The sequence below is a fragment of the Ochotona curzoniae genome, unplaced genomic scaffold (genome assembly GCF_017591425.1).
Source record: "Ochotona curzoniae isolate NIBS_2020 unplaced genomic scaffold, NIBS_Ocur_1.0 scaffold_4506, whole genome shotgun sequence".
NCBI classification, from domain to species: Eukaryota; Metazoa; Chordata; class Mammalia; order Lagomorpha; family Ochotonidae; genus Ochotona; species Ochotona curzoniae.
Genome location: NW_024467119.1, coordinates 55,476,483 through 55,495,937, shown reverse-complemented (window position 1 = coordinate 55,495,937; position 19,455 = coordinate 55,476,483). Strand labels below are relative to the sequence as shown.

The 19,455-nt window shown below is 44.3% G+C and overlaps 1 protein-coding gene across 1 annotated transcript in view; it reads right to left on the bottom strand.

Moving 5' to 3' along the window:
* The window catches only part of FGF2 (fibroblast growth factor 2), a 63,235-nt gene extending 44,066 nt beyond the window's left edge, over nt 1-19,169 (bottom strand). Inside the window, 4 exon segments of the mRNA XM_040967385.1 lie at nt 17,249-17,682; nt 17,684-17,783; nt 17,786-17,913; nt 18,970-19,169. Coding sequence (XP_040823319.1) covers nt 17,249-17,682; nt 17,684-17,783; nt 17,786-17,913; nt 18,970-19,169 — 862 coding nt within the window.
* Nucleotides 19,170-19,455: the final 286 nt, after the last annotated feature.

Genomic DNA, 19,455 nt, shown 5'->3' with positions numbered 1-19,455 from the left:
ACCCAGTCACATCCTCTACATGGCGGAGCTGTCACCTGTGACAAGACTCCAAAGCCAGGTTGCACACCAAATCTAGTGTGCACCCCAGTCCAAATGTGCCTCCTTCCCACTTCCATAGCTACCTTACGTCACTTCCTCTCGGTTCTGACCCAGTCCCTTTCTATCTCTCCCAAGTCACTGTTCCATTAGCTTGGGAATTTCCTAATGTACCCAGTTGCCATTTTCTTACCTTAGAAAATAACATGCATAAGATATTCATATCCACATCTGTGCCAGCCCATCCTGTGCCAAACAGTCACAGACCCCATCTGAAAGTAGGATTTGGCACAGTGGTTAACATGCTGGTTTGAGTATCTGAGTCCTTGCTACCCATGAAAGGGACCTGGATGGACCTCCTGGTTTGTGGACATTTGGGGAGTGAGTCAAGAGATGAAAAAATGGTTGCTACCTCTCCCTTTCTCCCTTCTCTCTCCTTCCCAATCCCACCTCTCATGCTACCTTTCACATAAATCAATCTTTACATAAATCACAAACACATGGGTAAAGAACAAAGCAATCCTTTATTCTCCTCTTCCCCAATCTAATTTCTCCCTCCAAATCTAAAAGATGCTTGTTAGCAGTTAGGATAATTTTCAGACATGACTACACATATTTACTACACTAGTTAGTATTTATGTATATTATCATAGACAGGGTAATATTTTCAATTTAACAATTTCCTGTTTTCCCTTGACACATAAGAGATCCTTCCATTCTAGTATATGTGAATCATGTACTGTGTGCTGGGCAAAGGTCTATGAGCTTTATATTTCCTAACTGTACTCCGTGTTCCAAGCTTAAATCTCTCCAATCCATAACTCCACTCCTCTGAATGATCTCACAAAATATAAAATTCTTATACCAACTCAAATAAGAAGTCTTCATGGACACCCTCATTCCTCCCAGAATAGAACAAAGTGGTTTTTATCAACCAAAGTTTGGCTGACAAGGTCCATCAAATTGCAGCCCTTTGCCTGGCTGGGGCTTACCTCTCACCATAACTTACACTCAGGTCATTTCAAACCTCTTGTAGTTCCCAAAACATATCAACCCTGGCACTGCCTTCCTGGCCCACGGGCCCCTACTGCCCTTCCAGTCTGGCAAACATTCTCTTGACTCCAGCACCCTTCTCAGCGGTCGCTCAGGTTAGAAGCCTCTTCTGACTTTCTCTTCTAGACTTTCCAGCTCCCCTTGGTATGACCCAATAGTACCACAGGATAACCCTAAACTAAGCAGTCCTAACACTTTGCCACTCTTACTGGTTTCATTTCTGTCTTTTCTAATCAGATAACATAGGAACAGAGACCATATTTCATTTGGTTTTTTAGCCCCTGGAATCCAATGCCATGGATACTTTTTAGAAAAAATAACTAATGAATGAATACATATTTTTATCATGAGCTAAAAAGGTCTTCACAAATACAAAAAAATAAAAATAACTTTTAAATAAAGCAAAGAGAAATTCAGGTTGAAAACTGGTGAGATAAAAAGTGGGAATATTACACGTGCTAGAAACAGGTCTAAGGTTTGGTTTCTAAGTAGCCAGGAGCATGAACAAGCTTCCCAGAGCCCATCAAGTACAAATAAACCAGGGGCTGAAGGAAAGCCCAAGCTCATTCTATGTGGACACCAAGGAACAATTTATGCCAAGGGATCTCAGACTGGACACTATGCAATGAGATAAACAATCACCTTAGATATTTTTCATCATTAACACAGACAGGTTTCACAGAGACGTTTGTCACAATCAGTCATCATAAAGTAAAGGTTCATGCTGACACACGCTTTGGTAAACACATTTTCACACATGTGGCTCAACGTAGTTCTCTCACTGATGGCTAGATTGGTCAGAACATGTGTGTTTTTTTTAACCCAGTGATTCTGTTCTCAATATATATTCTATACCATGGATAACTTATAGATTCAGACAAACTAAGTATCCTTCCTCCAAGAAAAGCAACTTGACCCCTAACATTTGGAATTTATTTGCAAGGGATCGTGGGATGCCAAATCTGCAGAAATGATGTACCAAACATTTTCTCCTACCAGGACCTTCCAAAGTCTCTGCTCCCTGGTCTAGCTAGTCAGCTGAGCCCTGTGCTTTAACTGCCAGCCGTGGTGCACATTAGGCTCATCCTAGAAAAGCCAGGAGACACTCAAGAGGTACATTCACTCAATTCTAGAGAGGATATGCTCAGTTAAAATCAAAATTCTACAACAAAAAAGCTCTATATTCCTATACCATAAAGCAAGGCCAAAAATAATTAAGTCTGGAAAATATTCAAAGTAGGTATAACCAACCAGATATGCCAATTGCCCATTAAATTTTTTTTTCACTAAAACCCTAAGAACATATATAACTTTGGGCAATGTAACTTCCTGCAGAATCTTCCAAGAAAAAGTAGTTCAGGTACAAAAATGTGTATGTAAATAACTCAAGAATTCTGCTCTGTGAGGATAACAACTATTCTATTTAAAACTAGATGGCGGGTCTAACAAAAATTATAACTTTGATTTAGAATAATAACCTAAAACATGACACCTGTTGGTAATTCCACAACAAGATCAGCTATTTAAAATGCTTTTAGTTTATGATAAATTTTTATCACCAATATACTCCCAGTTTACTAAAAGTAACATTAGGTAAAAAATACAGTTTTAAACAAGAGATGAGCTAGAGAAAAAAAATTTCTGACCACAGATTCAAAAGTTCAGGAATATTACATAGTTTCTTAGAAAAGGTGTCAGAAAAGTATATTAAATTCAACAGTGGGTATAACAGAAATGCTATGACCAAGAAGTATCTGCTTCTCGTAAAAGGGAATGGCCAAAGCAGGCCAGCACGGTGGCCTAGTGGCTAAAGTCCTTGCCTTGCATGTGCTGGAATCCTGGTTGCTCCACTTCCCATCCATCCCTGCTTGTGGCCTGGGAAATCAGTAGAGGATGGCCCAGGGTCTGAGGACACTGCACCTACATGGGAGGAATCTCCTGCCTTCGAATCAGCTTAGCCCCAGCTGTTGAAGCCACTGGGGGTGAACCAGCAGATGAAAGATCTATCTTCCCTTCTATGTAAATTTGACTTTCTAATAAAAATAAATAAATTTTTAAAAGGAATGGCAAAAGCAAGCCTCACTACATATTTGAGGCGTGGAGAGGTATCTGCCGTTGTAGTATGGAAGCAGTCACAGTCGATAAATAAAAAGTGAAGGTAGGAGTGTTTCAATAAAACCAATTACAAAATCGGCTGCAGGCAGACTTTAGTGCTTAGATCCTGGCCTAAGAAGCCAAATATGAAAAACTCTAGGCTCCCTCCTGATGAAAACAGTTCCTTACAAAATGATACTATGATGAAAGCAGTCAAATATTCCATCAAAATCAACATATTACATCTATTTTCATTACTATCCTTCATTAAAATTATCTGCTTATAACTTGCTCTGTTTTCTTCTTCTCCTCGGTCTTCTCAACCTTCCTAGAATATTATTACTTACTTGCTATCTATGATACCCAAACACATCATTATTTCACTTTTACCCATCCAGGACTATCACCATTGCTGGTTATTCTTCTTTGTGAACCATACAGTTTTTCAAGGACTCACATCTGTAAGCCCCAAGGACACTGTGCATGGGGAATTATCTCAAGTCTGTACTGCATTTTTCTGAGGAGTGCAGTAGGTGAACAAAGCTGTTCTTCAAAGAAACAATCTCCAGGTGTTGAATAATTACTCTGGAAAGGAACAACATTCAGTTGATTGATTAGATGATGTCACGAGCTAGGTGGCGTTTCCCTTGAACTCACAGTTCAATTGTAAGTCAGCAATAATGCATCTGACTGTATTCAAGAGATAGTTACATTAAAATGAGACCTCTAGGGTGGGCCCTAAACCAATCAGATTGGTGTCCCCTTACAGGAAGATATAGGCACCTACAAAGAGACACGAGGGGCACAAGCTAGCAGAAAGAACTTGTCAAGAGACAAGAGGGAGCAGGTATTTAGTCTAACGGTTATGACAGCAGTTAAGACACATCCTACGCAAGAGTGTCTAGATTTGATTCCCAGCCTTGGCTCAGGTCCCCAGCTTCCTGCCAATGCAGACTCTCGGAAACAGTGGTGTTAGCTCAGGGAAATGGCTTTCTGCCACCAGGTAGGCAGCCTGTCTTGAGCTCCTGGCTCCCAAAGGTCAGCCTCAGCCCATCCTTGCAGTTGCAATGTGAGCTCTCTGGCTCTCTGCATCGCAGAAAAACAAAAACTCAAGAAAGCAGTCATTTGCAAATCCAGAAAGAAAGAAATCGTGTCAATACCTGATGCTAAATGTGCAGTCTCCAAACAGTCACCCAGCCAATGGTTATGTTGTTATGATAATGCTAGCAAACTAGCACAGATGAGAAAGGCTAGCAAGTAGTTCTCACAGTCAGGGCTAGAACTGCAAGGCAGCACCACCACCCACCCAGGAAGGCAGAGAACAGCATAAGCTTAAAGTTCACTGCAGAGCTGTAACTGATACAGAAGTTGAGAACTTAGGAAAAGAGCAGAAGAGAAATTTACTGAAAGTCTAGGGACTGGATGGTATGAAAGAAGGTGATATTATTTAAAGATACAGGGCAGAGTGGGCACTTGGTGCAGCAGTTAACTTGCTGGCATCCTGTATCAAGTCCTGCTTCTGCTTCCTGCTAATCCACCTCTGGTAGGGAGTAAGGGATGACCCAAAAACTTGGGTCCCTGAAAGCCATGTGAAAACCAGGATGAAGTTCTGTGCTTCAGCTTGGCTCAGCCCCTTTCTTTCTATCCCATTTCCCCCTTTAAAACAAACATACCTTTATATATACACACACTTATATGTATACATACATTCAAATGTCTATACATTCATGAAGTGTATAGACTGCCACTGGGGATGCTCACATCCTGTATCAGAATCCCTGGTTTTAATCCAGGTGCCAGGGCCTGGCGGCATGGCCTAGCAGCTTAAGTTCTTGCCTTGAACATGCAGGGATCCCATATGGACTCTGGTTCTGGTCCCGGCAGCTCCACTTCCCATCCAGCTCCCTGCTTGTGGCCTGGGAAAGCAGTCGAGGACGGCCCAGAGCCTTGGGACCCTGCACCTGCATGGGAGATGTGGAGGAAGTTCCTGGTTCCTGGCTTTAGATCAGCAATAGCACCAGCCGTTGCAGTCACTTGGGGAGTGAATCATCAGACAGAGGATCTTCCTCTCTGTCTCTCCTCCTCTCTGTATATCTGACTTTGCAATGGAAATAAAATAAATCTTAAAAAAAAATCCAGGCTCCAATTCTGATTCCAGTTTTTTGCTAATATGCACCCTGGAAGGCAGCAGGTGATAGCTTAAGTACTTGGGTCCTTATCACAGACCTGGGAGATTCAAATGGAGTTCCAAACTCCTGGCTTCAATCTGGCCAGTCTAGCCTGCTCTGGCATTCAAAAAATGAAACAACAGATGAAAAAAAAAAAACCTCTGGGTTTCTCTTTGCCTTTCAAATTAAGTAAGTAAATAACTAGATTATTAAATTGCAACACTATTTCTGTTACACTGTCCATGTGGAATCTTAGCCATGACTTGTATACAGTAAAAAGTCTACAATGCACATAAGTGAATACATATCATGTTTCTAAAGGGGGGAAAAAACCTTTTCTTATCAGGAAAATGAGGAATGACACTTACTTCATAACTCTGTATTCAAGATTAAACAGATGTTATTTGTAAAGCTTGCAGGCAGCATGTTCTCACCAATTTGACACATTCATTCAGTAACTATACTATGTAAATACCAAGATCCTAGAACACAGTACTGAAGGCCAATCAATTAGCTCTTCCTCTACTGCAGGGCAAAAACACTCTGCCTGTAGCACTCCCTGGTTGTATGAACATGGCTGGACAGATCTACTGAATAGCTCACAGCTACAATGCCTTCTCTCCAGAAAACAATGTGCACCTCATCTTCCCCATCTTTTATCAGCTGAGGGTACCACTATACTTTATTACTTTTAATCCAACACCTGTTTTCTACATTGATTTCTCCGGTAAGATTCCACTAAGCACTTCAGTAATACGGGCCTCCCAATCACACTCGGGTTATATTCCCTTTTCTAAATTATTTTGTTTATTGTAATGAATAAATGCAAGTATGTATGAAAAAAATTTAAGTTCAAAAATACACTCCAAATAGAATTTTTATTTACTAGACGTTTAACCTTAAAGAAGATACAGAAATAAGATTAGAAGTCTGACTTTTAAAAATTAGATTATGACCCAGAAAAGTGTTTTCCCAACTTCCGTTTCTTCAAAGACAAAAAGTATCAGAACAGGATTAATGAAACCAAACACAAGAGTACTCCATCCCAGAATCGGAATTTCCAAAATCAAAAGGACCTTTCAAATCCCATACAATTCAAGCAGTCACTGAGCTACTGAGCAAATGACATCACCCCCCAGCAAACACACACATCATCTCCAAATGAGCCAGAGCTAGGAATAGCTGTGAGCTGAAAGGTCAAAATGAGACTTAACACAATGAAAAAAATATTTAGGAAGAAAATGGACCTAATCAATGCAAACAGTGGAAACATACAAAGAAGATTTATAGTAGGTGCTGAGTTAAAACATGTACCTGGTAATACAAGCAGGAGTCCCATTTCTCAAAAACTCATTTTACAAATTGATATATTTTTTAATTCTTTCCCATTTCCTATTTATGTAATGACCACCTAAGAACTTATGAATTGTTTTCTATTTACAAAATGATTCAGCTTAGAAAGCAGCAGAATGAGACGGGTCACTCAGGAGTTTCTCCCACCCACAGCTTCAGACATCACATCACAAAGACTATGACTCACTTTGTCGTACCATTTCTATCCTTTTCAGAGTTTTACATTTTTCTGTGATGAACACCAGCTCACCAATCTGAGTAATATGAAACTATCTGTGTCATTTCATCATAGCTCCCAAAGATACCAACAATGGTACCATATGGGTCTCAGTCCTAATTTATAAAATGGCTCACTAGTTTTAGACTTGAGTAATAGGGAAGAGGTGGCGGGGAGGGAGCATAAAATATCGGAAGAATGTGTGAATGCTCAAATCTTTTATATTGACTGGAAATACTGACAGACCACTCGATAATCGAAAAGAGAAGCTCCCGGTACATTATTCTAACAAATGATCATGTTTCACCTTTGTAGTTTCCTTGGCCTACTGTGGAAGATGTGGAAGGTGTCTGCAGAAAAGTGTCCCACACAATTTGTCCCTTTTACCTTTCTTGTACTGCGTCTTTAGACAGTATCCAGGAAAGGAGAAATGAGTACAGATGGTTCTAAGAAACAGAGCCTGGGTTATGACTAGGGTGAAGATAAGGCAGGAGGACAAAGAGGATATTGCAACTTAAAAAGCAGTCTTGCCAATGGTTAAGAGGAAAAGGGTGTGAAGGAAAAATCAGAAACAAAGTTAAGAGACACGGCTACAACACTGGTCACCTGTTTAACTTATCAAACATCTAGGAGAGGCCTGGCCTACAAAGAGCTCACAGTACCAGGGAAGAAGACAGACACACCAACATTTAGTCGTGGCAAAAAATCACTGTGTTCTGTAGACTTTGCCTCAAGGACTAAGATAAAGCAGAAACAGAAATCATTCTGAGAAGGCAGGAGAAAAAATTTAAAAAGGATTGCTGAACTGGCTCTAAGAAGATTTTTTTTCCTTCAGTAGCAAAATACACACACACACATAATCCCATCAAAAATGGGCAGTTGGGGTGGGCATCAAGGCGCAACAAGCTAAGCTGCTGCCAGCAACATGGGCATCCCGTTTTTAAAGCACTGCTTAGAGTCCCGATTACTTCCCTTCCAATCCAGCTCCCTGCTGATACACCTGGGAAAGCAAAAGATGAGTGATGATCTATCTACTTTTCAAATAAATTACTATTATTTTTTAAAAGCAACATCTATTTCTCAAAAGAAGACAAAAATGGCTGAAAGGAACAGAAACGATGCTCAATATCACTACCATCAGGGAAATGTAAATCAAACCACCTCACTCCAGCTAGAATGGCTATCTTAAAGAGGAGCGGTCATTGCCACATGTCACCCCAGCACTCCACATGAACACAAGCCCCAGTGGTCCACTGACACCATTTGGGGAATGAACCAGCAAATGCAAGATCCCTGACTGTCTGTTCCTCTTAACTGTACCTTTCAAATAAATGCTGTTCAAAAAAAAAAGACAATAAGCATTGGCAGGGATGTAGAGTAAAGGGAATGTCTGCCCTCAGTGGAAGGCAAGGGGAATTAGTAATAGCACTGTAAAAATTGTATTGAGATTCCCTCCCAAAAAACCCTAGAACTACTGGGCCCAGCACAGTAACCTACTCGCTAAAGTCCTCGTCTTGCACACACCGGGATCTCATACAGGAGTAGATTCATGTCCCGGCTGTTCCACCTCCCACCAAGCTCCCTGTCTGTGGTCTGGGAAAGCAGCAGAGGATGGCCTAAAGCCTTGCGACCCTGCTTCCATGTGGGAGACCCAAAGAAGCTCATGGCTCCTGGATTCAGATCCAGCAGTTGTGGTCACTTGGGGAGTGAATCAGTGAACAGAAGATCTTTTCCTCAGTATCTCCTTCTCTGTAGATCTGCCTTTTCAATAAAAATAAATATTTAAAAAGATAAAATAAAACAAAACTAGAACTACCAAATGATCTAATAATGTCACTACTTTGGGTATTTCCGAAAAAAATGAATACGAGTGTGTCAGTAACATGCATGGTACTGGAGGACATTATGTTAAGGGAAATAAGCCAGTGAGAAAGACAAATACTGCATAGTCACAATCATGTGGATTTAAAAAAAGTTGATCTCTTAGAAGTTGAGCACAGAATGGTCATAACAAGAGGCTGGGAAAAGTGGGAGGGGAAGAGAGGGAGTTAGGAGTTCCTCTCTTACAGTTAGAAGAGTTCTGGTCCTTGCTAAGATGACTACAGATCTGTATACTGTTGTACACTGAAAAGCTAGAAGATGGAATTTTCAATGTTTTCACCACACAAAAAATGATAAACATTAAAAGAGGCAGATATGCTTACCCTGATTTGAATTTCACACCATGTATACAAGTAACAAAACATCACATCATACAGTTACAATTTTTTCATTAGTTTTTTAAAATAAGATCTTTACAAAGAAAGGGGAGAATAGGAGAAGATATCAAGAGAATTAGTAATAAAAAAAAGCTTTTCCAAATCAAATGAAGAAACATCAATCACTGTAATAATGATGGTTCTTTCAAGTTACTGAACTACAACTTCAAGATTTTCATTTATTTGAAAACCAATAGAGAAAGAGAGAGATGGAGACACTGATCAATCTGCCATCCACCGACTCACTCCCCAAATAACTGCAACAGCCTGGAGCTGGCCAGGCTGAAGCCAGAAGCCTGGAACTCCATACAGGTGAGTGACAGGAGCCGAAGCTCTCATCTTCTGCTGCTCTCCCAGGTACTTTAACAGGGGGTAGGAGCAGAAGCAGAGCAGTCAACACACAAACCTTGTTCCAATTTAAGATGCCAGTGTTGCAGCTCACAGCTTAATTCAATGTACCATAATGCCAGGCCCTACAGGACTACAATTAAAGCACCATCTGAGGATTATGAATGCTAAAAAGTAGGAAGGAAGGCCAGGTAGGCCTGGGTATGGTAGGAAAGAGACGGTCAGAGGAAATCAAGAGACACAGAAACCAAATCACTAAGGCTGAAAAACACAAAACACTTTACACACACACACACACACACACACACACACACACACACACACACAGAGGAAGAAGAGAAAGACATAAAAAACAAACAAACAAACAAAAACAAGATATCTAGCTTTGGAGACCAGAATAACTTCATGACATGCAAAAATTTGGTAGGAAGGAGTGCTAGTTTCATGTATGTTGAGTTCAAGTTGTGGTGCACCTGTCCTTTCAATGGTGTGCCCACCCAGTGGAAGACCTGGGTTGCAGTTTCAGGAGTTCAGTGTGGTCCAGCATTAATAAATATTTAGGGAGTGAACTAAAAGAGGAAATGCCTGTTCCTCTTTCCCTCTCTAGCTCTGCCTTTCTCTGTAACTCTGGCTTTCACATAAATATATAAATCTTATGAAGGAAAGAAAGACAGACAGGGGTAACGGAGGAGAGAAAAAGGGAGTGGAGGAAGGGGGGAAAGCAGGAGAGGGGAGGAGGGACAGAAAAGAAAATAAAAAAAAAAAGAAAAGAAATGAGGACAGACATGCAGCTTAGTGTTACAACAGACATCCCATATCACAGTTGCTGGCTCCAGCTTCTGATTCTAGTTTCCTGATAACCAAGACCCTGGGAGGCAGTAGTGATGGTTAAAACAACTTGAGTTCCTTCCACACAACTAATAAGTTCCATGTAGCTGAGCACTGGCTGTTGCAGGCTTTTGGGGAATAAATCAGTAAATGGGAGTTGTCTGCTTCTCCCTGTGGATGGCCTGGGAAAATCAGCAGAGGATGGTCCAAGTCCTGGGGCCACATCACCCAAGCAGGAGACCCACATGAGCATTCTGGCTCCAGCCCAGCTCAGTCCTGGCCAACACAACCAACTGGGGAGTGAACCAGTGAATTGGAGGTCTCTCTGAATCTTCCCCCTCTCTGCCTTTCAAATAAATAAATCTTTAAAATAGAGAATTTCTGAAAGAAGAAATGGAGACAAGGTTGAAGTACAGAACTCTAATATATCATTCACAAAAGAATGAATAACTTACTTGAAAAAAATTCTATATCACATAGTACACAAAAATACATGTTTTTAATAAAATTAGATCTAAAAATGTGTTCTCAGAAAACTAATTCTCCTTTCTATATAATATCCTAAAAGCCAATAGTTAGCCACTAAGATTGCCAAATATTGTCCAAAAATAATTCTGTGAGATATAATTACATTTAAAGGTACATGTCACTGTATCAGGAAAACCACACATTGCAAGCAAGCTGTCCACAACTTATTAACATGAACAGTTATTTCACAGGACGTTTTCTTCATTGCTGAACATTTAGTTAGCATCCCTGAAGGCACCTGATCCTTTACAATGTCTACAAACATGGACAAGTCATGGTCCCTAAAGTGCTTAATTAGAGACTATTCTACTCAGAGGATTTGGCTAGATTTCCTTAAAAATCTCACCCAGCGGGCCCCAGCAGCGTGGCGCAAGTGGTTAAAGGTCCTCACCTTGCACGCCCGGGATCCCATATGGGTGCCGGTTCTAATCCCGGCAGCCCCGCTTCCCTTCCAGCTCCCTGCCTGTGGCCTGGGAAAGCAGTCGAGGACGGCCCAAAGCTTTGGGAACCTGCACCTGCGTGGGAGACCCGGAAGAGGCTCCTGGCTTCGGATCGGCATAGTATCGGCCCGTTGCGCTCACTTGGGGAGTGAATCATTGGACGGAAGATCTTCCTCTCTATCTCTCCTCTCTGTATATCCGCCTTTCCAATGAAAAAATAATAAAAATAAATCTTTAAAAAAAAATCTCACCCAGTTAACTTGAGCTATAATTACAAACTTCTATGACAAATGAAAATACAGCTTAACTATGAATTAAAACAGGATCATTCCTTTCAATGGAACATTTTAACTCTTAAAATTCAAATACCTTCTCTCTCTCTTTTTTTAGCTTCCAAAACAGTTTAAAAATTGATGATTCTTCCCTTTTCAGCATTTCATTGAGGAATTGAACTTAGAGGTGAAGTTAATTTGAGGAACTCAATGGCACTTTGAAAACACAAATACAGACACAGGGTATAGATTTCTGGAATGAATGAATGAGTAAGCATTAAAGGATACGACAGTCAAGTCAAAAGTCACCTTGTGCAGAAGAGTGACAAGACAGCTGGAATGAGACATAAATTAAACACTGAAGATGGGCTGTCTGTCGCCTCCGGGCCTTCTAAATTTCTTCAAACTAAAAATATCCCACAAGGATTTAGAATGGGACTAGTCTGGCTTCTAAGAACCACAGTCTATGGCTCAATGGGTGAGGTGCCTGGAAGTCACTTCTCCTAAATTCCTGTGACTATAAATAACCTAACTTAGAGGGCCTGCAGGGCTCTAACTACTAGAGCAGAAGTCTGACAGGAAAAGAGAATACAAGAGCTGACAGAAAAATCATGGTGTCACAAATACATTTTCGAATGATACTATGAAAATCCGATCTAAATCCTTAGAATCCCAGGGGCTGTTGTCATGGTACAGCTGGCAGATCTACTGACTCTGAAACCAGCATCCCATATGAGCACCAGTTCTACTCCGATGAGCTCCATTCCAACCCAGCTCCTTGCCAAAGGCTTGGGAAAGCAGCAGAGGATGGCACAAGTGCTTGAGTCCCTACTGCCCATGTGGAAGATTTGGTTGAAGCTCCTGGTTTTGGCCTGGCTCAATTCTGCCTGCTGTGGCCACTTGGGAAATAAACCAGCGGATGAAGATTCTTGCTCTGTCTTTCCTTCTCTCTAACTCTGAATTTTACATAAACAAATCTTAAAAAAAAATCAGTAATCCAAATTATTTTACCATCAAGAATTAGCTATCTATTGAGTACTGACAGTAGGAAGTTAAAACAGTAACTCAAATTTTGGAACACAGGAAGTGACAAATTCAAACACACCACAAGCAGTTGGTGTTTAGCAGTCAAGGTAGCCCCATTCCATATCATAAAACTTGGGTTCACTTCCCAGCTCTATCTTCTAATTCCAGCTTCTAACCAGTGCAGACCCTCGGAGGCAGCAGAAGATGGCCCAGGGGGTCAGGTCTCTGCCATCACCATGGGAGCCTGGACTGAATTCCCACCTTCTGACTTCAGCCCTGACCCGTGTGGGTATTTGGGAAGTGAACCAGAAGATGGGAGCTCTGTCTCTCAAACACATTTTTTTTTTAAATAAAATAAAACAAAAACAAACATAGAAAGAGTAAAATAAACCTAGTATGAAATAAGATCAAGAAATGAAGATTGGATCCCAAGTGTATTTGATTTTCCTTGCTGTTTCTTAGTCACAGACTCCTCCTTGGGCTAGCCTTCTTACAGATGTGTGCTGCAGGACAAAGAAGCCACAGCTGAGTGTCTGGAAAATCAACACACACAGGAATTGGAAAAACATGCAGACACCATGACACTTGTGTAGTTATCGTCCTGTTGTACAAGCTCCTTGCAGTCAGAAAAATAGCAGTTCTAATGATATGAGACCTTAAGTCGCCTTTCTCAATAGCCTATGATGGAGATATTGCAGAATCCATGTGTACATGAATAAAGATAATTGGATGCTTATAAAGGATGAGTCTTGTTTTGTTTACCACATCTGTAACATTTTATTTTCAAACTAAGCTTTAAAATCCTGGCCATCCGTGTAAAATGGCATCATAAATCAAAATGAGAATACTTACAACCCAACTGTTACACCACCATCAAACTCTAATTACATAATGGCCAATTTATAAACACAGTGCAAGCCCTCAGGGGACATCATTGAGAGGATGCTGCCTTTGCGAGGCTGAAGTCACTTGGCATCTAACTCATCTGAAAGGGTTCCTAAGGTGTGGTAATAGCTATGACTCATGAATTGTCCTTTCATTGCTGTACCCATTACATGGCCTGCAGGATTAAATGAGCTATTAGATTCTGACTTCATTTGTTTACTGCACACAAACAGCATTACGATAAACATTGTGCTATCAAGGCAAATAAGTGGGTTTCATTTGCCAGATATCATCGAGAAAAAAAAAAAAAGGTGAGCAGTGGGGAAAAATCTAATAGCAGTAAAGTCAAAGGTTCCATTTACATAAAGGCAGAGATGAAAGAAGCAAAAGTGGGTATCCCAAATCCTTCAGGAATGCAAGCTGAAGAGGAGGAAGGTGTCCATTTCAGCACCCTAAGCCTGCGGGTCCAGCAAACATGCTCCATGGCAGTCAGAAGTGAGGCTGGGGGAGGACAGGCAGAATCAGCAAGGGAACAGGTGGGCAAGGTAAAAATCAGCCGGCAGTCTGCTACTTTTCCAAACGTCAACCCATTCTTCTGCAAAACTGATGAGCAGGATCTGAAGGCTTCTAGATTTCCTAAGTCTGTGTTTTTGTTTGTTTTGTTTTTATTGGAGAGACAGACTTACATAGAGAGGGGGAGATAAAGATCCTCCACCTGCTGGTTCACTCCCCAAATGGCTACAACAGCCAGAGCTGAACTGATTTGAAACCAGGCATCTCCTCGGGGTCTTCCATGTGGGTGCAGGGTCCCAAGCACTTGGGCTGTCCTCTGCTGCCTTCCCAGGCCATAAGCAGGGAGCTGGATGAAAAGCGGAGCAGCCAGTTCACAAGCCAGTACCCATGAGGGACTGCTGGCATTTGCAGGTGGAGGATCTGCCTGTTGAACCCTAGCACTGACCCCCAAGTATATGCTTTTATGATTGGGGTTGCATGGATCTCACACTCCCCCCACCACTCCACACTGGCATGGTGGGGATGTGGGGCAGGACTTCAACACCATCCCCCCAACAGTCCCCCAGCTTCAGCATCCTCGGCAGCCTGGAAACACACAAAAGAAGCCCAAGAGGAGACCAAGCACTTCTAAGTACCTTCACTCTCCCCTAAATAAGAGCATCTGGAATAGATTTAACGCTAAAACGTACACAAGCAGCATACATTTCAGTTTCTAGATGTCAACACATATGGTAGATGCCACTTGTGATAGAATGTTCTCTTCCCCAACCTTGTCACATGGTTCATTAGCTGCAGGGTACACACTTAAGGGGACCCATGCCCCTGGATACTGAATGAGGCTGGCAAGACATCAGGAGACCAATAGGCAGGCAGGGGGTGCAGCACTCTCTGGAGAAGCCGAGTCCCTCACTGCTTTTCACATCTTGCTTTTATCAAGGCTATTGTGTCAATGAAGACTGTTCCGGGAACACCATGCCAGGAACTGGGCCACTTCAAGTAAAAACAACTCATAAGATCCCCAGGTACGAAACAAAGTTGACCTGCCACTGCAATGAGAAAGTGGAAAAATCTGTATTGTCATTTTCTGCTACTTGCATTTCAGAAGAAGCGGGACTCTGTGCTCACTGTCTGGCCCTCTCCTCACTATGCCTGGTCTTTCATGCCTGAGCTGACCCCTTAACTATGCACCTCACCCCTTAGCCTTTCAATTCCAATCCTTTTGGCCAGCTTGAGGGAAGGAACTGCAGTCCGAACTTAATCCATATTAATACTAAAATACGACCACAGTTAAACTCAGCCTTAAAAAAAAAAGGTTGTATGAACAAAAACAGTTTGAGGCAGGAAATCCTGTGTTTCCCACTTCAAACAGATCTAGATACCTGAGCTATAATTCAGTGGCCATCACCCAGTTTGCTGCAATCTCTCCAGGGTTAAAACTGACCAGAAATGCTGGTCTCTTTTGTCTGATTTGGCAAACAGGAGCATGTGGTTGCAAGGACATTGTTATGAGGCATCCACACTCATTGCTTCTGTCTTTCCCATCGGTCTCCTTCTGAATCGGTCAACTCTCAGAAAAGTCATGCCATCATTTGATGGAGATACAAAAAGAGAAATGGCTCTACAGGCAATTTCATGCCTGTATGAGCATGACAGAGTGCATCTGCGGCAACCTAGGTAGCAGAGCCTTCTACAGATCCAGGCAGCTACTGCAGTGAAAGGCGGTGTTTAGGGGAAGCCCCAAGCATGGACTTCGTCTGGTGCAAGTCCTCTGACCTCCATCATAAAACGTTTTAAGTAACTGATGTGACAAGGGGAAAGGACAAAACGAACTGGGGCATACACACGCCTTGCCCTAATCAGCCAAGCTAGCCTACAGGATACCAGCAGAATGAGCCTCAAGTACAAATTTTCTGAAATCCACCTGCACACACTGTTACAGCATCTTTTCAGTTTACCAGATTCAGCGATTAAGAACGGTTTTAATTACAGCAGGCCTAAAGAAAATTAAAGACCTGCATATTTTGCTGGTTGTTACTTTTGAAACAACAGAGACCTACCTAAAACAAAAACACAATTCCCATTGTGTCAACTTGCCTGTGATTATAAGCCTGCTCTCCATTCTCTTCCCCGACATCCTCAACAGTGCAAAGACACTTATTCTATTAGCATCTTAAAAACAGTACACCTGGGGCGGGGGGCCAGACCCCAGCCAAATCTCAGGCTCAGTTCCTCCACCTGGACCTTGTACATAAGGGGTGCCACGTGTGTGTGTGTGCACACACATCCCCACACACCTTTTAAAACGAATGTTTCACATACTCACAGGGTAACAGAGACTAATATATTCTGGTCCATCTCACTTCCAACTCCACCAGCCCATTCTGTGCCCAATTTTCTTCCTCGTTTGGCTGTCCAAGTGTGATCCCTATTCGGGACTTGATGAAAGTGCAAAGCTCGGCCCCTGCTCAGTAGGAGGCAGCGAGAGACTCAGAGGTCCGGTCTGGCAGTGGTAGAACAACCCGCGCAGCTGAGGCTCATGCACACCGAAAGTTTGAAAACACACATGCACACACACTTTTAACAGGTTCTAAAATCAGTTGCAAGATAGACATTTTCCCGACTTTATAGCTGGGGAAACCGCAGCTCTGGGGTTAAATGCTCAAGTTCTCAAAAGCTGCGTACGCCTTTTCATTACTGATTCAAACAAAAGTCCTGGAGGTGGGGGGTTCTTTGGTTTAGGTCTTTCAGCTTTCGTCAATTCAAGGTGGGGGGTGGGGGGTGACCAGAAATGGGTGGCAGTGGTGTGTGCCAGATGCCTGAGGTCATACTGAGCGAAATTCAAGCGTAGAATTTCGGGAAAAAAAGTTTTGTTTTCCCAAGAACGTTTAACTCCGCAGCCGCTCCTCCTCTCTCGGTGGCAGAGCGCGCGCAGGCAGCAGCCCTCGTGGTCCGCGCGGGGCATCCCGCACGTGACAGGTGGTCTGTGCCAAGGAAGCCCGGCCGGCCAGACGCCTGCGGCTGCGGGTCCCGGGCGCTGGTTCACCAAGGGAAACTGGCACAGCCCAAAGGCCGGGGCCGTCTAACCCGAAACCGCAGCTCAGGGCCAGAGGGGGCAAGCGGTGAACCCGAAACCGCCGAGGGCAGCACGTTCTAAGAAACCATACGTTCCCCCCCGAGACAGGAGTGGGATCTGCGCGAGAGGAGGACAGCGGAAGGGGCGCGCACTCACTGTGAGGGTCGCTCTTCTCCCGAACCCCGTCCACGCGGCCGTCGGGGTGAATCCGCAGAAAGAAGCCGCCGTTTTTGCAGTAAAGCCGCTTGGGGTCCTTGAAGTGGCCGGGCGGGAAGGCGCCGCTGCCTCCGTCCTCCGGCAGGGCGGGCAGCGTGGTGATGCTCCCGGCTGCCATGGCCCCTTCGGGTCCCTGTCGGAGCCCCCGAGCCGCGGGAGCTGCAGGAGCCGCGTGGGGAGAGGCCGCCCCCCGGGCTCGGCCCCGGCCTCCGACCCGCTCCGGGGCACGACCCCGGCCCCGGCCCCCCAGCCTCCCGCCCGGCTGCGCGCGGCCGCGCCCGCGGGCCCCCAGCCTCGTGCAGCCCGGCTGCTCCGCTCTCCGCCGGCTCTGGCGCGAGGCGAGCCCCGGCGGCCCCGCGGGCCGGGCTGAGGGATGAGTTGTGTCCGCGGCCGCGACTCTCAGAAAAAGCCGCCTGCCAGGCTGCAGCACCCCGGGGCCGGTTGCAGGCGCGGACACTGCGTCCGCTGCTCTGGAGGCGGAGGGCCGCGGCGTCACATCTTCTACCTCTCCCAGCCCCACCACCCGCCAAGCCCCCGCGCCCGTGGCCCTGCCCCCTCCGGGCTCCGGGTTTTTTGCGGCCCGGCCTCGGAGCCCGGTGCTTGGGCTACACCACGCACGCGCGCGACATCAGCGCCCTGGGGCGGCGGGACCTCGGCCACGGGAGCCACGGGTGCAGGGGCCGCGCCGTGGGCGGCGGCTCGGGCCTCGCTGTCCTGGGGGCTCGACTTCCTGGGTTCCCAAGAGGGCACCGCTGCCCAACCCCGCGCCACGCACCCGGGTGCAGGCTGCAAAACTTTTCGCTGTGTAATGGGCTGTGACTCAACTTTTTAAGTTAGCGTGAAACTTTCTCCATCATTCCTTTTCCAAGCTTCAACCCCCCAAAGAAGGAGAAGCCTGGCGGGTTCTGTGTCAGAGTGGATATTTTAAAATCCCTCAAGCACCATAGGAACGCGAGGGGGCGTGAACTGCTAAGGACGGAGATTGAAGTCGTTTACCAGCAAGGAGAAAAAGGCCAGAGATGGGGAGCAAATGAGGTCGCTGAAAAGAAAACGTTTCCTTTTACCGACCTCACTTAGACAGTGATGGTGGATGAGGAGAGGCCCCAAATCCTTCCTGCAATGGAAAGGCAGGAATGTCGGAGTTGGCATCCGCCCTTGCTAAGCTGTTAGCAATTCTTGGAAGGAGAGTCATTTTCAGAGAATCCTACAAATTGAAGTGAATGACGTTTTTGGTCATTTTTGGTAGACTCTAGCAGGTACTCCGGAGGATGTGCAAAATAACATCCTAAAAGCTTGCCTTTGTTGAAGACCTGCTATGTACAAGGCTCTGCGTAAGTGCGGTGGGAGATACTAAGGGGAAAAAGTCAGGAAGGAGGAGTAAGCTAAACACAGATGGAAAAACCACGAAGCCATACAAGAATGGGAAGGTGAGGTTCTGGGACAAGGTGATTCAATTTGGTTGCAGAGAGGAGGTTTGGGGAAGCTTCTAGATGGAGGTACAAGTAAACAAGTTCCTCTGTTTAGTAACATGCTCTTGGGCTCCAAGATTGGACTACTATGGCGTGGGTTTGACTGACAACTCCTCCCTGCCCCCCTGCAAAGGTTTATATGCTGCAAGCTTGGTTCCCAGTGTGGTGAAATATTTAGGTGATGGAACCTACTGGAAGGTAATTAGCTCATGGGGGCTGCACAGACATGATGGAGTAATACAGGTTGGTTCTCCCCCAGCATCGGTTGTTACAAGCCAGTTCAGCTTTCCAAGCTCACTCTTGCCAGCTTCTTCCACACATACTCCAGCCAGGTGATGCTGTTTGCTGCTTGTGACACACTCAGGGAGTGCCTGCTGAGACCCCAGTACCATGCCGTTTGGGTTTCTTTGCCACCAGAATTGTGAGCCAAATAAACGTCCTTGGGAAGTATCCAGCTTCGGGCATTTTGTTGTAGTGACACAAAGGGGACTAAGAGCTTCAATCTCAGGTGCATTTGTAGGATGTGATGTAGTTCAAGAAAATTCTTTGAATCTTTAAAAGCAGACATAAGCTTCTCCCTTCTCTGGGCTGGTGCATGATCCATAGAGAAGGCAATAGGATTCACCCATAGGTAGGTACATGCCTGAGGCCATGTAACAAAAGACAGATTAATAAGAG